The sequence below is a fragment of the Lepisma saccharinum genome, chromosome 1 (assembly GCF_977018435.1).
Source record: "Lepisma saccharinum chromosome 1, izLepSacc3.1, whole genome shotgun sequence".
NCBI lineage: Eukaryota > Metazoa > Arthropoda > Insecta > Zygentoma > Lepismatidae > Lepisma > Lepisma saccharinum.
Window position 1 is genome coordinate 4921941 of NC_139229.1, and position 19688 is coordinate 4941628.

Genomic DNA, 19688 nt, shown 5'->3' on the forward strand with positions numbered 1-19688 from the left:
ACAAGCATAAGAAAACAGTTTTTCGTTGTGACGTTTCAGAACACACGCTCCCTTCATCAGACATTTATTTTCATTTTGACTAAAGATACAGTTATAACAATGGTTAGCAATTTTTTAAACAAAAAGAATCCGTTATATAATGGATGTTGTTAATGTTACATTGTTGTAATATAGCAACTTAGTCAAAATGAAAATAAATGTCTGATGAAGGGAGCGTGTGTTCTCCTGAAACGTCACAACGAAAAACTGTTTTCTTATGCTTGTAATAACAATAAACTACAGGAAAATAATTCTACAATTCAAGCAATGCGTACATACAAGAAAAACTGATATGTGGGGTAAGGTTTTCGGGGATATTTATAAACGATTGATAAAGAACAAAGCTGCTCTCAAGAAAATTGGTTCTTCTGCTATATATACTTCTGGCATTACTCAACTTCAGCTTAAGACTAACATCAAAGGCTGATCAAAAAGGAAGAGTGTTTATGATGTATCATTTATGTGATCCATTCTTTAATAAATAATAACAATACGTTAATTATAACAATACCTTTATAATTTGGCATAACCAGGAGGAGGAGGGAATGTAAAGTGATCTTGTGATATCCCGTTTTTAGGTCAAAATATTATGGTCACCCTATTACAACTCAGAAGTGTCCATGACTGTGCATGGAATAGTTACAAGCTGATACTCACAAACAGCTGCATGTTGGTTGCCATTGGAAGCTCTGATGTACTAATTCCAGCGGCAATATCATTCCTGTAGGCATTGTGAGCGTTCAGTATCTGTTTGCGTAGTTCTTGCTTCATAGGAGTTCCCAGACTAATTCCATTACAGCCCTCTTTGGCTTCCTAAAGAAAAGATTGCCAAATTAGTATTTTTTCCACTGATAAATTCAAATTACTAGAGGTTTCTACATCATTGCCACAAATATAGATGATAACTGGGAAGGAATTTATTTTCATCTCCAATATTGAGATATTTTATTTTATTTTTCTTCCCTTTTCTGCCACGTTTGAATAATCGGGAAGATGAGGATGAAAGGTGATAAGATGACACGGATGAAGGGTTAATGACGAACACGCAAGACAGCACGCAACAAGAGCGCCTCGGAGGATTATATGGGCCACGAGCCCAGACGCCAGAGCCTCGCTAGTCTCTAAATTGCAGTCTAGGGTGTACTACGTGGAAGTGAGGTTGACATTTGGGTGTCTCGAGAAAGGGTCCTCCTTACACCCCTGAGATGTATTAGTCTCGTTGTTTGTGCAGTGATACAAATTACAGTAGATTCTTCGTAATCCACCCATTTGCACAGAGGCGATTAGGGAAGCTTCAAGTGATCAAATATTTGGTGCATAAGTTTTTCAATATTTTGCTTGATACAATTACAATTTAATAAAACAAATAGGTTACACACAATACACGCACACACATATAAATACTTATATCTATCCAGTGCTCGCCTCAAAAAATTTCTAGTTCGAATTGTGTCATTGTTGACCCACAACACTTGTTTCTTGAATCGAATTCTTGCATAAAAGTGATCCCTTCTATTGAATTTCTGGGATTATACAAAATTTCAGGAAAATATTGCAGGGCCCTTATATCTCGGGAACTGCGGTGCGGCCCATACGCCACTGGGTACGGGATTAAGCTTGTTGAAAGTGGAGAGCATCAGGCGGAACGAGTTTACAATACCGGACCACTCTCCAATTTCTATGAAATGTCACCTACTCACTAATTGTGAACTCCTAAACACGAATCTGCATGTAATAATTGGCGGTCAAGTATGGAAATCGAGAAAAAAACGAAATAAACTATGTTTTCTTAACGTAACCCTACCATAAGAACAATAGCTCCACGGAAGACGCCATTTTCCCAACATGAAGAAATCAACAAGCAAGACAAGGTATAGTTCTCGTAGCTAAAATATTAATTTTTCTTTGTATTTATGCTAATGGAACCTAACCTAACAGGCCTAACCTAACCTCGTAGGCATTCCTCGCCTTACGTCAGCAAGATTGTTGTGCATAAAGGAAGACCATTAACGAATTGCGAAAGAAAGATGGTTCCGAATTGCTGTGTAGGGACAATCAGCGTGGTAAATCGCAAGGTTATTTTACAATTTCTAGACGTAAATGTACAATTTTAACAAGCGACCGCCAAATATGAACTGCAGTTACGTCATCAGGACACCGAAATTAGTAAGTAGGCGAAATTTTATAGAAATTGGAGAATGGTCCGGTATTGTAAACTCATGCCTATCTTTCTTCCAAATCTTATTAGAAAAAAACACATGCAAGTGTCATTTTAATAGTGGATATGATGTTCAGTGTTTTTAAAACCTACCTTGTGTACGCATATAGTGTCCTGTATACCATCTGGACAAGTAACTGCACAATAGTCATCTGGATTAAACTTCACATACCGGTATCGAATGCAATATACGCTGTCAACAAACGCGTACATCAGAAAGAAAACTGACCAATTCATGTTTCTGTAAAATGTAGATTAAAGAAAGAAAATTAAAGTACAGAAAAATTAACAAGATTGGATTTTTATCCAATGAGGTTTTGAATGAAACATATTCAATATTTTCTTGCATAAATTACAAATACTGAAGAAGGAATTTTAAATCTAATAGTTCTCTGGTAACCCATGGAACCAGCATGCTTATCTGTTCAACTCTCCAAATTTATTGATAATGATTTCTATTCATATGTCCTCATCATTGAACATCTTTCTTAGAAACTAATACAGTAGAAGCATTCATTTCAGCCCACCATAATACACTGGGTTGTTGAAATATACTCACATTTTATCTTTATCAGATGCTTTAACAAATATAATTTATAGCTTATTGATTGTAAGAATTACAATAGTTACCTCTTTAAATGAAATCATTCAATCTCAAAGAAAATTAACTTTGCTTCTTGCGTTACTTCGAGTAGTTACAAAAACTACAAACTCCTTCGTTCATGTCTTTCCAAGCAAGATTATTAGGGTTTTCAAAGTGCAAGATATAATTTTATAAGTTACACTTAACACCGTCATCAGTATTTACTAACCTTGCAGTTATTTTCTTTCATTTGGCTGTTTTTGCCCAGTATACATTTTCATTAAGTATGCATATACATTATTTGCAAAATTTCTATAAATACAATCATAAATATCATTCATAAATATAGATACATGTTTCTAATATTTACATATTCTTTATCTAATTATATTAAATCAACTCAACAAAGTTTTATTGGACTTACAGCTTTACAGGTGGCTGTTTATGCCCAGCATTAATTATATTAGCCTATATTTAATTACATTAAGATGTGTATGTACAGTGGGATCCATGAGTATTACCGTGCAAATTGTCCATGACTATTGTCATTAATTTTTCTCTTACATCCTATGTAAAGGGGTTAAAGGCGGTCAGGGGCATGATGCTGATCACATCACCCCCACTCACGACCGGATCAAGAAAGTGTGGGGCGTTACCCCCACACCCCTTATACGCCTTCATGGCGTGGTGCTAAGCACAAGGGAACACTTTACTTACATCCTATGTGTTTTTAAGCGATGGATTTTTATGTATGCTGGTGCAGAAGTTGTCAACAGCTTGTTTTGAGTTTTCTTTTAATTGTTGAAGCTCTTATTAGGTCAAATAAAGTGCACGAACATGGTGATGGACAATTTGTACGGTAATACTCATGGATCCCACTGTACCTACAATCAACTGCAAAGATGATAGTGAGCGAATTGTCCATCGCTATTTTCATTCTTTTTCATTCTGCATTATGTGATGCTTGAAGGAATGGAATTCTGTTCATGTGAAGTACAGTAGATGTTGTCCTCTGCTTATAAACGTTTTAAATTTAATTCATGAGTATTGATTGCATTGTGGAAAACAAACTACGAAAAATGAAAAAGGCGACGGAAAATTCGCCTAACATTTCTTTTGACGTTGGGTGTACTACGCTTGCTGGGAAGAAAGTACAGGGGAATACAGAGCTGTCGCAAATAGGTGGGAAAGTGAAACTGTAATTAATATCTGTCTCACAATGCAGCCCAAGGGTAAAATAAATGACACGTTTACAGCCAGCGAAAATTATAATCTTCAAATAGAACAATAGACTTCCCGGGTCCCTTAAAGTCAGAGATGCCTGGCGACTATGTATTTTTACTACACTGTGCTAAATAGAATCCCATTTTATTTACCCTTACGCCTATAACAAGTATGATTTTAGAACTGAAGGTTGCCTTTAACAATTGTTTTTACCAGACTGAAAGGGATGACAGTTTCGTGCTTTCATACTTCAACTCTTTTGGCTAATTGCGACGAGAAGGATGAGCTATGATTAGATGAAATTTACGAAGGCACATTCACAATATCAGCCACACTTAGGCCGAGACTTAAACCTGAAAATCTCGATGGCGAGATAAAAATCAACAACTTAACCACCCGACCACCAAGCTGAGGACAGTTTCATTGTTTCATTGATTTAGTGTTTTAAGTCCACTTTATGCTAATCGGGACTGGACCTACAGTTTAAAGTGGGATCCGAACCACTATGCGCCCTCACCGGGTATCGAACCCGGGACCCCTTTTATAAGGCGACGACGCTACCACTGCTACCACCCATCATAAAAAAGGTAAAGTGCTCCCTTGTGCATAGCACCACGCCATGAAGGCGTATAGGAGGTGTGGGGGTAACGGCCCACACTTTCTTCATCCGGTCGTGAATGGGGGTGATGTGATCAGCATCACGCCCCTGACCGCCTTTACCCCCCAGGGTTTCCCCCAGGTACCCATGTTATTCGACGCTGGGTGGCCGCCGGGGCCGCTTCAATCGTTAGAAAAGTTCCCGGATTTGAACCGGCCGGGGATCGAACCCGGGACCTTTAGCATGGTAGTCAGACGCGTTACCGACTGAGCCACCACCCATCATAGTCAGGATTATACAAAAGTGGCAGAAATGACGTGAAAGAAAATAATTAAAAAGATAATAGTTTACCAAGCCAATCGAGGCGATATCTGGTATGGATATTTTGTAATTTTCCTTTTCTTCATTTATGGCTTTCCAGAAAAGGTTAGACGTAATTTAACGTTATAAGGGACATAATTTGCACAAGGGTGTAGTAAATAATTTACTAAGGGCAGGTTAGATCTCACCTCTCGCAACCCGCAATATATATTATTTACATTTTAGCCAAGATCCTACCTCTACACAATTATACCTCTGTTAGCATTACCGTCTACCGCCTCTTGCTTGTCATTGCTCAGCTACACGCACATTACTGTATCCTTGCTCTATATACGCAAGGTCGTTATTTGGTCCTTTTTTCCTTGTAACGTACGTACACAGATACGTAAGTGAACAACGAAAGGAATCAATAGTTAACGCAGTCGTTGTTGATATTGCTTTCGACATAGAAATGGGTCAGAGCTATAAAGCACGATGATGAGAGGAGGCATTTGACTGGCAGTAGGGCTTCACTCGCGATCTTTTCCCACCCGTCTGTTGTCAGTATCTCGTCCTGTCTTATCGTGTTTCGATCTGAAATATGTCTGTTGGTGGCAAAATCAATCATTCTCGTGCGAGTGTGTTGATCAATCAACACGATGTAGCCAGGGTGATGTCTAAACATCGCTTCGACAACGTAGCTTGGTCCTAAGAAACGAAGTTTGCTCCTCGCAAACAAAATCTAACCCTTCCCAAAGTGGTCGAGTTGTGTGCCTCTCGTGGTTCATGTTCAAAGATTCCAGTTTTAAATGCGTGTTTCGAAGCAGTCGATTTGCAGGTTAGTGTATGTTTGTTTCTCTTTTGTGTGTGTGTGACAAGAGTGCAATTTGTGATTTTTATCAGACAGGAGGATGGACTTACTGGGTTTTACTATCTTAAGCTTATAGATGAGTCCCAACAGCTCCCTATAAAAATACCATTATGTTAAACCTCGCATGTAGCATGTGTCGCCAGAAATGATTGCATGACGGGTCAGACCATTTATAAAATGAATAGTAGAAATAACATTAATAATCATTACGACCGTTATAATTGTTATTATACAATACTAAGTATTATAAACTAATAAAAATAAACCAATTTTATTCCAAATTTATTATTCATTATATACATGGCAAATTTTGTTACTCGGTTCATCAGACCAGTGAAAATATATCATGCAGTTTTCCATTTTTTTTTACATTTAATACAGTTAGTATACTGAAATTTATAGTTATTTAATTTTATTAACTTTTACACCTCTCATAAGAGAAAAGTTAGAGGGAAATTTTATTCATAAAGTTTGTGTTGTGTAGCCTCTCACCTAAAAGTATAATTTTCGGAATTTTGAAAACTGTGTAACCATTTATTATTTGGATTAAATGGTAAAATCTGAAACTATAACCCGGTTCCTATATTTTTCACTTAACTTTTTAAATATATATTTTTTAATTTTAATTATTCTGTTACAATATTAGCTAAAGTAACTTTATTTCTGTTCTGCTTTCTTGTAATGCCAAATTTCGGGGGGTGGAGATCGCCAAACTCGTTCGCTCCCCTCCAGACGCCGATGGTATTAGCGGATTTTTTTAACTAATTTGATATCGAATGGAACACAAACTAACCAAAGCTGGCAACCACGTGGCTAGATGGAATTTTCTTCAAGGTTCACCAGCGATAAGAGAAAGTCCTTTCTCGCCAGTGGATCCAAAGCCGCAGAGATGGATGAACGACACAACCCAGGCGCCAGAGCCTCGTTAGGCTAAACAATTCAGTCCAGGGTTAGACTCCAAGACGCATGTTTTAGCGAAGTACAAAAATTTCAACCTTAACAATATTCATCACAATGTAGGTAAAATGTAACCATATTCTTATTAATGCATTTATTTGACATGGCATACAGTTTTTCTTGCATATCTAATACATTACTGAATTCTATACTCTGTCCGATCTATCTCTGGAACAAGGCCGCTCATAGCGGCAGAGAAAGGTGGAAATCGAGTAAGCAGAGCGAAGCAGCACACGATCTTGTGAAGGCTGCTAACTGCATTCGCTCCCCCCTCCATGCAATCCCGTTCCCTCTCGCGTGTTCATTGTTGGAGCCGTCTCGCGTCACTACTTGCGTAGAGATTTGCTTTCGTTCGATTGCTCCAGAGATAGGTGGGACTGAGTATAGTTAGATTTCTTTGTGTAAATATCTAGAATACTACAGAGCATTCCCTGACATTCGATACGAGACTCGGCGGAAAATGGCCCGCCATCAGCGCTTGTCTTTCCCGGTAAACGGATTCGCGACAGTCGCTAGAGTCTCCTATTAAAATTACTGTTTTCATATTGTGTACTAACCTTCACTACAGAAGGTGTTGAAAATGATGTCCCTCTGCAGCAACACATTCCTGGCATCTCCGAAGGAAATTGGCATTTACACGTGCAAGTTCGTCTACCTATGTGGAACGGGAACACCAGGAAATTTCGTTGCAAAACGTCGTCGCACTTCTCCACAATTCCTCTATCCGAAGTAACACTCGACAAGATAAATCCTTTGTTGCAATGTAAACTTTTTTGGTGCCATATTAAGCCACAATCTTCAACACACGGACACGACACAACACAACTTCCGAGGGAAGATTATACTGGCGTCAGTCTGCAACGTCAACAGAAAGGGAAAGAGAGCGAAGGCAGGGAGAGCTAAAAAAACAGACTGTAGCGTGCGACTATCGCAGACCCGTTCACCGGGAAAGACAATCTCTGATGCCGGGCCGCTTACCGCCGAGTCTCGTAGCGAATGTCAGGGAATGCTCTGTAGAAACTGCATGCAAAAATGATGCTACTCGATTTATATATGAACGTATAGGGTCCCTTCAATCAGGTCTGCAGAGGAGGGATGGAAGGGGCACCATTTCTGCTGTTGTGTGTTAACGCTCTATTCGTATATTAATATTTTCGGCCTGCAATCAAGATGTCTCGGTTCGATTTTCAGTGGCGCCACATATGAATAATATAAATATCGTCAAAATCATAGGAAAACGTGTGCTAAAGTAAAAACGCACACTCAGAAACTAAAATGTTTAAAATTTCATCATCATATACCTAATGATTTCTGTGAAAACGTAACATTAAGTTACGACAATTAGGTTAACATTGTGCAGATGGACAATTGTAACACCTTTGAGGTGCCCCCAAATAATTTAGTCTGCGTACGCTTATGAAGTGGCAGTTTCACACGGGTCATATCACAAATCAAACGACACCAACCATAAAATTTCGAATTTACATTCGTTGTTTTAATTCACCACCAGCGGCGGCACCAAGATTAGTCATCTGGGGATGCGGAATGAAATTTAGGAAGTGCGATATTGAAAATAAAGGAAAAATGAAACATGCATGGCATGCACCTTAGTTCAATGATTCCAAAAGTGTGCGCCGTGGCTGGCTTCCAGGGGCGCTGCGAAATGTGGAAATATTTTCACCGAAATGGCACTTGTTAGTCTGCACATGGTTTTAGAATCGGACAATCGTGTCAAATTCAATCAATGATATGATCGTTCCAAATATGTGCTTATTTAATACTTTTTACATGTAAAGTACCGGGTGTCCCACTTAAAAGTGGTACGACTCACTGACTGCTTTTCATACTAGTTGAATTGTTTTTTCATATGTAAATACTGCAGAGTTTCAAGACATGTCATCATATAATTACATTTTCACATCTTATGTTAGGTTAGGTACACTTACTGTGTAAAACTGTAAAACTGTCTGGTTTATAACAACTGCTGAAAGTGCCATCCACCAGCATCCAGGCATCGCTGCGCTCGCAGTACAATGTTCTGAGAAACACGTCGTAATTCTTCAGGGGAGATGTTATTTATCTCGTTTGTGATGTTCTCTTTCAGTTGGTCTATCATATGAGGGTTATTAGCGTACACTTTTCCTTTCAGAGCTCCCCATAAATAAAAATCACAAGATGTTAAGTCCGGCGATCGCGGAGGCCAAAGGTTTTTGCTGACAAGCCTGTTTTCGGGAAACACCTCACTTATACGGGTCATACTCTGGTTGGAGGTGTGGGCGGTGGCACCATCTTGTTGAAAGACGCCCTGTCTTTTTTCATTTTCTGTTAACTGTGCATAGAACGACTCAAATATCTGCAGATATCTTTCGCTGTTGATAGTCTCTTCAAAGAAAATTGGTCCGATAATGCGTGTTCCCGACACTGCACACCAAACGCCTATCTTCTCTGGGTGAAGAGGTTCCTCATGCACGACGTGTGGGTTATCCTGTGACCAAAATCTACAATTCTGTGAGTTGATGTAACCAGAAAGATGAAACCAAGCTTCATCTGTCATGAAGAAGAGCATAGGATCCAAGTAACCATCAGCAATCAAAGATAACATCCAGTTGCAATAAGTAACTCGTTTAGCTTTGTCTGGTTCTTTCAATTCATGCACTACGGTCACACGAAATGGTCGGAAATGGAGCTCTTCTAGTACACGATGGTATATTGTGCGGGATACACCAACTTGTTGAGATAATCTTCGTATCGATTTCTTGGGGCTTCTCAATATGTTACTGCGAATTCTGTCCATTACCACCGGGGTCTTCACTGTGGGACACTTCTTCTTCAAAACATTACTAACGGATCCTGTAGTCCTCCATTTGTTATACATCTTTTGAATTGCATTGGTTGTGGGAGGCTTCATACCGACGTATTTCGCCACAAACATTTCTTTAGTCTCTTTAATGGACCCTGTCTTTATGTAAAATTCAACAATATCTATCCGGTGTTCATTTGCAAACTGCACCATTTCTCCGCAAACTTTTCCACAACAATCTCCGCAAACTTTTCCACAACAATCTCCGCAAACTTTTCCACAACAATCTCCGCAAACAATCACTTTTAAACTGTCGAACGCAACTCAACAATTACGTGTGACTTCAAGTAATGCGATATTTCAGTGTAGGCAACTACATTAATCTGATTCCACCCATTTATTTGTGAACGCCAGAATGAATGTTAGGCGTACCACTTTTAAATGGGACACCCAGTATTTCTGCATTTGAAATATGTGTTTATTTTTTAACTTAAGGCAAGCAACCTATCCACACTAACTGAACGTTGCAAGTGTTAGATAGGCCTACATTCAGACTTGGGCGCCACGGAAAATCTTGAAACAATAAGTGTGCCGTGAAACGAAAATACTTGGGAACTCCTGCCTTAGCTGGTTAACCACTGCATCAAATACTAATCAACTTTTTGTAGGCTTCTATGAAAATATCCAATGATTTGCTTCATTTTTGCTTGCTTCCTTTGACAAAAAACTGTACAAAGTAAATGACGCTCGCTTCCATAGCTTGCCAGTTGTATGCAATGATAGTGGTCTCTCTTCAATACTTAATATTATGCGTTCATATGACGACTGGTTTTCATAAGTCATATCGTAAATGACACTGCAACACAGAAAAACTAATTTGGTTGCATTAACAAAGCACGTTTGGTTAAACTATTTGATAACTTAAACAAAAAAGTAGTACCCTTTACTAAAATTGTTAATTTTGAGCAAATTATTTGGTAACTATAAGCACATGTCGACGATTACTAAATTACTAAAGACCATTTGTTACTGGTGAATAATCACTTGCTTGTTGCCTGTTTAAACAAATGTTTGATTGCTAGAAACTATTTTTGTTTATTCCAAACTTCTTCCTCTGTGAATAGTTAACACCTATTTTCGGCTAAAAAGGCGTGCTGAAGTGAGTGAGGAAGAAAATTAAGGAGTGCGCAAGTACCTCTTCGCACCTCCCTGGCGCCGCCCCTATTCACCATTGATTCCAGTTCAATAGCATTCAAAAAGGTGGAAAATAGTCTGTGTGTTTTGAACAATTCCGTACTGAAATATTGATCGATTTTCTTAACGGTGTTTGTTTAGTCAAAATAATCGGGAAGAGTGATGGTGATGAAAGTTTAATGGATTTGAACTTAGGTCAGGCACCTTTTCTTCCAAGCATTCATCACGAACAGTTTTAAGGTGCACTTTCTCAATAAGTTTCCCTCGATTTCTCTGCAAGCGAGAGGGCGCCTCCCGCATTGTAGTTACATAATGATGTTTCTGAACAGTAGGTTACAAAAACAAAAGTGCAAAGTTAGGGTCAATACTTACGAGCTTTATGTTCGGTCGAGTCAATATTTTTCATTGATTTTCATGCTATAAACAGGTTTTCAGAGTAGAACGCGTTCATTTCTGAAAAATAGAGCTGATGGGAGGAAGCATGGAAGTAATGAAGTTGATGAAATGGCGTCTGTTTTCGTAATTAAATGCAATAACAAGACGAGACTTGACACGCCGCATCTCGTCTCGTGTGTGTCTAGTTCTCGGTCTCGTCTCGAAAAAAGTGCAACTTTATTTTGATTTTTGTTTCTTAGCGTTGCATTTTTGCCATGGCTAATCGCGACCATGAGGATGATATGATGAAATTTGCGAAGGGACAATCACAAAGAACACCCATGTCCAGGCCGGGATTCAAACCCTGGACCCAGTGACGTGCGGTGACGTCGACACTTGGGGTAGCAATGAGTGGCGTGCCCAACGGGTCATAACCCCCCCCCCCCTCTTTTAGGGCCCAGTATTCCTAAAAGAAGAACGTCAAATACAGGAAAAATTGCAAAGTTAGGAATGACTACAAAAAATTGTACACATAACTTCTACCCACTTTCGAAAATCAAAAACCATTTGATTTGACTACTGAGCCAGAGATGCCGGGTTTGAATCTCGGCTTGGCAATTGGTGATCTTTGTGTTAACCACTCCCCCACGGTTGGTTGATTTGATGGTTGATTTGACGTTTTAAGTCCATTTATACACAGAAAGGCTAATCGGAACTAGACCTATAGTTTAATGTGGGATCCGAACCACTATATACCTCCATCGGGTACAGATCCGGGACCACTTCCACTCTCCCAAGGAGGTCGGCCGACAACAAACATGTGAGGAAGGCGCTAACCATTCGGATACGTGGGTATCGGTAAAGCAAACTGCATTTTTCCTGAGTAGTAATTTTCAATTGAATTTTTGAAATGTCATCTTTATATATGATTAATGGTTTTTCAAAAATTTTGCATTGCTTGATTTCCCTAATTTCCCTATCTCACGATCTCGTTACTGAAGGATCCGGACTCGAGCCCTGGCCTTTGCATGAGTGTTTCTTTGCAACCACTCTTCACCCGTCATGGCAGAAATTAGGTAAAGCGATGGAAGAGAGAAGAAAATACAAATAATTACCTCCCAGTGCATCTGCAGGGCACTGTGAAATCAGGAGCCTAGAATTCTCTGTTTATGATTGTCCCTCACGACTTTCCAAGCTCTTAGCTACTTATTCCGATTAAATCTATACAGCTAGAAAAAGCGATGGGTAACAAAACACACCTTTAAACAAACCTTTTTTCTACTTTCTTCAATTATATTCATTTGGCTTTTTGAGTTCTGGGATACATTTTTCATTTCTAATTTTCTCATTATTCACTGCAGGCAGAGTACAACACATAAGAATGCACGCTCGTCACGAATTCCGGCCTGAAATGTTCTTTGTGAGGTCCGTTCATCACTTTCGTCATATCATTACTCATCCTCATTTTTGCGATAACCAAATGTGGCAGAAAAGCGAAGTAAAATAAACAACAAGAATTAGAACGCGCGTTCACTTGCCCAAATAAGTACATCCGTATTTATGATTGTTTAGCTTATCAATTTTTTTATTGGAGGCCAAGAGATTAGTATATTTAAATAAAACACTACTAAAACGAGAACAAGAGAGAGCGTGAGCAAATATTTGTTAATTAATCATTATATATTCCATATTTAAAAAAAAGCATAACATTTTTGTCTGCACATAAGACGTTCCAATTGCATAAATAATAAAAGTGCATCCCATATTATACATACATATTGTACAACGTGTAAAAAGTAGTGTAAATACAGAGGACAGAAGTACTGCAGAAAAATTTTCCCTTAGTTCTTTAGAAGGTTTACAAAAGAAGCGAAGAGAATCCAATCCCCTATCTGTCCTATAGGAGATAGACTTGAGGACCTGAAAGCACGGGCTTTCAACCATTGGAGCTGGGGCGAGGGGGCAAGGGAGGTAGAGGCAGAAATCTTCCCTTTCCCTTCGAAAACCCGTTTCTACCTGGAACTGTGAGGCGGAGAAAGAGCGAGCTAGGCCGCTGAACGCACCGAGGGACGAGAAGCGCCTGAAAAAAAGTGTTGCATATGAACTGTGGCTTCAACAAGACAATAAATATTGTGATTTGAAAATAATTAGAGGTTTGAGATTGATCGATCTATCTCTGCTAGACTAGCTACTCCTCAGTGCACGTCACTGCCTGGACCCTTGGCATCGTAGCGCGGTGTGGAAACCACTATGCTACGGAGGTCGGCGAAGTAAGGTGTGAGTATTTAGACTGAAGCGGGAAGTGACAGGTCAGGTAACAAGCGCCAAACTACACGCGGGCCCCTTCAGTCTAAAGCAAACCAATCACTACTCATGGGTGAACAACAGACCAAGGCGGCACGACGCACGTATTGAGAAAACGTCCCAGTCCGATCAACATGCAAGCGACACGTACAGCTTGTCTTATCGCTTCAGTTTGAGAAGTTACATTTATTTTTGAAGGTTGGCTTCCAAGAAACACGTATCGCTTGTAGCTTGTCGGCGATGCTTTGAAAACTAAATTTTAAGCAATCACGCTGCGTAGACTTACAGTCGCAACAGGGTTAACTTTGCAATTGCGACAAACATCTCTCCATAAATAATCGGGAACATATACTAAGTAATTTTAGTCTTCAAATATCGTACACTATACTTTATCAAAGTCTAGAAAAAGACAGACAGTTTTCGGTACCAATTCTCTGTGTTGTTTCAATATTGCTTATTTTACGCTGCCCTTCTGCCTCTTTAGGCTAATCATAACGACGAGGATGAATGAAGATTAGTGATGAAGGGAGACTAACAAGTGGCATCCATACCTAGACCGGGTCCCGGGTTCGAATCCCCCCGGTCCGGGCATGAGTGTTCTTTGTAAGCGTCCATCAATTTCATAATTTATGATTACTCATCCTCATCTTCGCAATTAGCGAAAAGTGTCAGAAAACCGAAGTAGAATAATAAAAATCAATCAGTCGAACAAACGTAAGCTCGAATTCTAACCCGTAACCTGTGACTCTTGTAGATCGTGTGTCGCCGACTCGGTGGCAGAGGGCGTTAGGTGTTCGACGTTCGGACGCGCCACCGAAGTTCCCGGGTTGAAATCCTGATCTGGGCATGAGATATATTTGTGAGACATCCATTTCATCTAATCATCACTCATCGTCGCGATTAGCCAAAACTGGCTATAAAATCGACGAGAAATGACAAAAATAAAAATCCATATCGGTTATGAATCGACCTCTCAACAAGCTCAGCGGCCAAAAAAGAGACGTAAAGCAAGCAACATACAAAACAAACAACTCTAAATTATCCTTATTGATCGCGACTTCCATCATCTCCCATTACCCCACCCACTACGATGCGTACTTCCAAGGGCTAGCATTCAGCACGTCACTCGATTGATTTTTTTTTCTTTTTACAAAGTGGGAAGGCTGGGAATTTTGTTGAAGTTATTGCTTTGTAGATTCTGACTAGTTACTTCCATGAGAGAAATTGTGTAGGGACCACAATCGGAAAAATGGTGTAGCTAATAGCTAGACAATAAATTCTGAATTCTGTTCAAAAAGTGAGTCATGATTTCATACTTTTTATTATAAATGTACGAGTTGTAGCTTCTCAGCTATGCACCAGTTACATTTGTTTTACATTTCATAATTTTACAATTTCATAATTTTATAATACAATATTTTCTCTCACAATATAGTTGGTAAGAACATATATTATTTTCTTAGTTGGGTACCTCAAAATTGTTGACAAGGCGTATGCGCCATTATATCCTGCTTCTTTTAGATCTCTTAAGAAATGATTTCATACTTCTTGCTAGAGTATTGCATGGGACAACTCTTCGGTGACAATAATCGTAGACACATAACTGTAAAATATCCGCCTTGGCAGTTTCAGCTCACAATCATCTATTTCATTTCCATGTATCACTGCATTGGTAAGATAGACTAAACTACAGAGCATTCCTTGAAATTCGCTACGAGAATTTCTGTTGCCCACGGGACGAGACGGGACAGACTTTTAAAAATTCGAGACGAGACGAGATTGATCATGTGTCCCGAGACAAATGAATATTTTCGAGACGAGACAGCATTTCACAGCACTTCCACGAGACGAGACAGGAAAAGGTCTCGTCTCGTGGGCAACACTAGGCCCGGTTTCAGCGCTTGTCTTTCCCGGTGAACGGGTCCGCGACAGTCGCTAGACTCTGCTCTTAAAATTACAGTTTTCATATTGTGTACTAACCTTGACTACAGAAGGTGTTAAAAATGATGTCCCTCTGCAGCAACACATCCCTGGCATCTTCGAAGGAAATTGGCATTTACACGTGCAAGTTCGTCTACAGTAATTCTCCCGATTTCTCGTGCAATACTCTATTTTAACTCACGGATGGTGTGCGGATTATCTTTGTATATTTTATTTTTTAGATTTCCCCATTTTTCTTTCCACTTTTATTCAGAACTGACCCTGTTACTCTAAACTTTTTTACGAGGTTTAATATAGTAGTCCTATGTGGAACGGGACCACCAGGAAATTTCGTTGCAAAACGTCGTTGAACTTCTCCACAATTCCTTCTTCCGAAGTAACACTCGACAAGATAAATCCTTTGTTGTATTGTAAACTTTGTGGTGCCATATTAAGCCACAATCTTCAACACAAGAACACGACACAACACAACTTCCGAGGGAGGATTATACTGGCGTCAGTCTGCAACTTCAACAGAAAGGGAAAGAGAACGAAGGCAGGGAGAGCGAAAGAAACAGACTGTAGCGTGCGACTGTCGCGGACCTCGTTCACCAGGAAAGACAAGCCCTGACACCGGGCCGCTTGCCGCCGAGTCTCGTAGCGAATGTCAGGGAATGCTCTGTACATTTTAACATGGAGATAATTACCATTGTTACTTAAGTTTCACTTTCACTGCATCTTTCACTTCGCGAGCCATATTTGAGGGACCACAGACAAATTACTGTTATACATGTCCTACTGAGCTTCGAGTGTATACAGCTCGTTTTGCCTGTTCGAGCGTTATTCGCGCGAGCAAAGAAGCTCTCTATTCCGTACGCTATCTAGCTTCATTCTTGCGAACTAGCATTCAAGCGAAATGATCATTCTACAGGACTCTACTTCTTGCACTGAAATCATGAACAGAAATGGTTCTTCTTTCGTGACTTGTTTAGTCCTCGAAAATGTTGGAGGAAAATACAATTCTGTACTGTGCATATTGATCTTCACACTTTTTTCCGGGATACTCTGGAGCAAGCGAACGAAAACAAGTCCTCTGCGCAAGTAGGACTCATGAACGCGTGAGAGCGGAAGTGAGTCCAAGAAGGGGAAAACGCGACTCTTACTGCCAGCCGTTTGCAGCAGCGCTCACTGCTTTGCTTCGCCCACTCTCTTTCGTTATGCGTGGCCACGCTCCGCAGATTTCTTAGACAGGGTGTACTTACTTGGTTAAACTCCATTAAGCGAACAGAACTTCATGGTATCTGAAAATATCTCCATGTTTTATGAATCATTTTGAAGGTAGGATGACTAATATGTGATGCAGTGGAATGAGAAGTTTTGAGAACTAACTTATGCTTTATTAGAAGTCACTGAAATTTTCATCCACTCCCATTTTTTTTTCCAGGACACGAGCCTGATTGACTTGAGTTTGGGTTTTAAGTTCAGATATGTACATATAGGCTAAATCTGGACTAGACCTTCTGTTTAAAGTGAGGTCCGAACTATTGTGCAAGGTGCTTCCACCGGGTACCGAACCCAGGACCTCATGATTACAAGGCGACGACGTTACACTACGCCATCGGGGAGACACCCTGATTGATTTGTTTTATTTTACTTCGCTTTTCTGACACTTTCAGATAAAGCGAATATGAGTATAAATTTTAGTTGCTTCGAGTCCAGAGCCTCATTAGCGTGCAACAGTTCAAGTACAGTGTGTAGTACTACATGAAAGTGCTTACGGGAACGTCACCCCTTACGCCAACTGATCTAGCGTAGTTATCAAATGCAGTAGCATTAGATGAGAAAATGAAAATTTAGTAGTAGAGAAGATCAGCAAACAATGCTTGGTAAAGAGATTTGCTTGAGATGACTTCTTTTATTCAAAATATTATTTTACTATTGTTATTATTATAAATTTCGCCAAAGCTGTGTATTTCCTATTTACTGTCACATTTCAATCCGGCATTGAATGCCCCCCCCCCCTTTCCTCTCCATTCAAATCAAAAACTTTAATTAAAACATCCCCAAGGATGAAAAACTTTTTTAGCAAAGAGGAGGGTGCGTAAACCTGCCTTGTAATCAAGAGGTCCCAGGCAGTGGCGTGCCCAAGGGGGGTTGGTGGGGATTATAACCCCCCTTTTTGACCCAGTATTCCTAAAAAAAAGGAACGTCAAAGGTAGGAAAATATGACAAAATGAGAGCTGACTACCAAGAACAAAACCCCTTCCTTTCGAGAACCCTGATCACGCCACTTGTCCCAGGTTCGATACCCGGTGGAGACACATAGTGGCTCGGATCAAACTTTAAACTGCAGCTTCAGTCCCTATTAGCCTTTCTGTGCATAAAGTGGACTTGAAGAAACAAACTCAAACAGCAAAGAGGAGGATTGAGAAGACCAAAGGTTTCTTATCTGTCTCGACATTTTTGTTACTGCTAAACATTTTCCCCTATAACATTACTGGTTATTGATTCATTTGAAATCCCACGCCAAATGCGAAGGATTGAGCAACAAAATGTTTATTTCTTTTCCAGACGTCCTTCGCATGGTATGTTATTGGCGACAACCGCATCGTAAAGTCCATAATGCAGTTGTCTGTTGTTACTATGTGAAATTACAAGCATGCACATATGTTTGGTTTTATGCGTAGGTGAGAGCGAACCGAAAGCATGCATGGGGACTTTATGGAAAGGGGGAGGTAATTGTTATGGCAACGACAACAGTGCTGCTAGCGCACTCTAGCGCAGGAATCGTGAAACTACCTCAACGCCACACTAAACTCGTCCCCTAAAGCACCGATCAATAATAGTGGCAAAGTACATTGTCCTGAAATTGCATGTCTCCGTGCAACACCGCACGATGCATTAAATATGCTTTCTTGCACACTTTGTAGCTTTGAGACGTATCATTCTTATCATTCGCTCCGTTCTCGGTTGAGGAAAACAAGTCAAGCGTTTGTGGAACGAAGTTGAATTTCATTGTGCATGAAAGAGTTTATAGAGCACACTAGTGGTATCCTTTTGAAAACTTTCAAATATGGAAGAAGTTCATGGAAATCCAGCCGAGAAAATTAAGCAGAAGAAAGTGAAGAAGAGAAAAACGTTATTGAGTTCAAAGAAACCTGGCAACGATGTCAAGAAACTACTGCGGAAAACCCTTGCCGAAAAGAAGTTACTCGAAGCTAAGTTTAAGCTGGAAAAAGACTCAATGAACCTCGAACTTCAAAAACTACGTTCAGAGTTGCACATGGCCTCGATCCAAATGCAACATCAAATTAAAAATGAGATCAGAGGGGTTTTGTCCAAATATTTCGGACCTGGTCAAGTTGAAGCTATGCTGACTGGGAAAACTCCAAATTCGTGGTACGATGAAGACATACATTGGGCTATATTACTACGGTCTCACTCCATGGATGCCTACAACTTCCTTGCAGCTAATATCGGCTTACCTTTTCCAAGTGAAGAAGTGTTACGAAGATGGTGCAGCAAAAAGAATGCTCTGCTAGAGGATGTGATTGAGCAACTTATTATAAAAACGAAGAAGCAAACCAGTGTTTGAAGTGTTTACCGAAATCAAAGAGCCTGTGGTTGATGGAAACTGAGCTGTTTGTGTAATATTGTGGTAATATTAATAGTTGTTAATTAAGTGAGTGCTGTTTATAAAGAGATAATTTTGTGACTGGAATTGAGTTAATCTCATATACTTATTTAAGTTGAAGTTTAAAACTACGGTAAAAGGAATTATACTCATTAATGTGATTTTCGTAAGGCAGTTCTTGTTAACGTCATGGCGGATGCCATAGGTTACATGGAACTTAATAATCAAGTAGATATTATAACGAACTTGGTAGAAGACAATGATATTGTTATAGAAGATAACATTATAGAAGAAACATCTAGAAAACAAGCTAAAAGAGTCAGATCTTCTGAAGATGATCAAGTTCCAGCAAAAGCGGTAAGGATAGACAGGTTAGATAATAGAGATAAAGTACACACGTTTGGAGAAGGTCGAAGAGAAAATAATGTAGACAAGTGTAAAATGTATTATGATACACATAATGGGCCATATTTAGTAATAATGACTAGTACAAAAGGTGCAGAAAAGAAATTTAACTCTATGAAAATAGGCAATGAATTGCGAAAGAAAGATATAAGGGTCAGATATATCCAACCAAGTGGCTTATATAGAGCAAAGATTTATTTTTACACCAGGAATGAAGCTAACAATTTCATGAAAAATATGCATTTTCATAAAGAAAATAATATTGA

General features: G+C 39.5%; 2 protein-coding genes across 6 annotated transcripts in view; one reads left to right on the forward strand and one right to left on the reverse strand.

The window, feature by feature from the left end:
• The window catches only part of LOC145992331 (venom allergen 5-like), a 50734-nt gene that overhangs the window by 7490 nt on the left and 23556 nt on the right, over positions 1 to 19688 (reverse strand). For 2 of the 3 annotated variants that reach the window (XM_083128717.1, XM_083128724.1), the window contains exons 1-3: positions 2888 to 3048; positions 2351 to 2498; positions 697 to 852 (exon numbers count right to left, since the gene is read on the reverse strand). In XM_083128717.1, coding sequence (XP_082984843.1) covers positions 697 to 852; positions 2351 to 2494 — 300 coding nt within the window. In that variant the 5' untranslated portion in view covers positions 2495 to 2498; positions 2888 to 3048. Of the gene's footprint in view, positions 1 to 696; positions 853 to 2350; positions 2499 to 2887; positions 3049 to 19688 lie in introns of those variants that run through there. The other variant, XM_083128720.1, reaches the window with a different exon arrangement.
• The window catches only part of LOC145992317 (kinesin-like protein KIF28), an 81855-nt gene continuing 67558 nt past the window's right edge, over positions 5392 to 19688 (forward strand). Inside the window, exon 1 of one of the 3 annotated variants that reach the window (XM_083128703.1) lies at positions 5392 to 5800. The gene's annotated coding sequence lies outside the window, so the exon portion shown is untranslated. The remainder of the gene's footprint in view (positions 5801 to 19688) is intronic. The other 2 variants (XM_083128700.1, XM_083128709.1) reach the window with 2 other exon arrangements.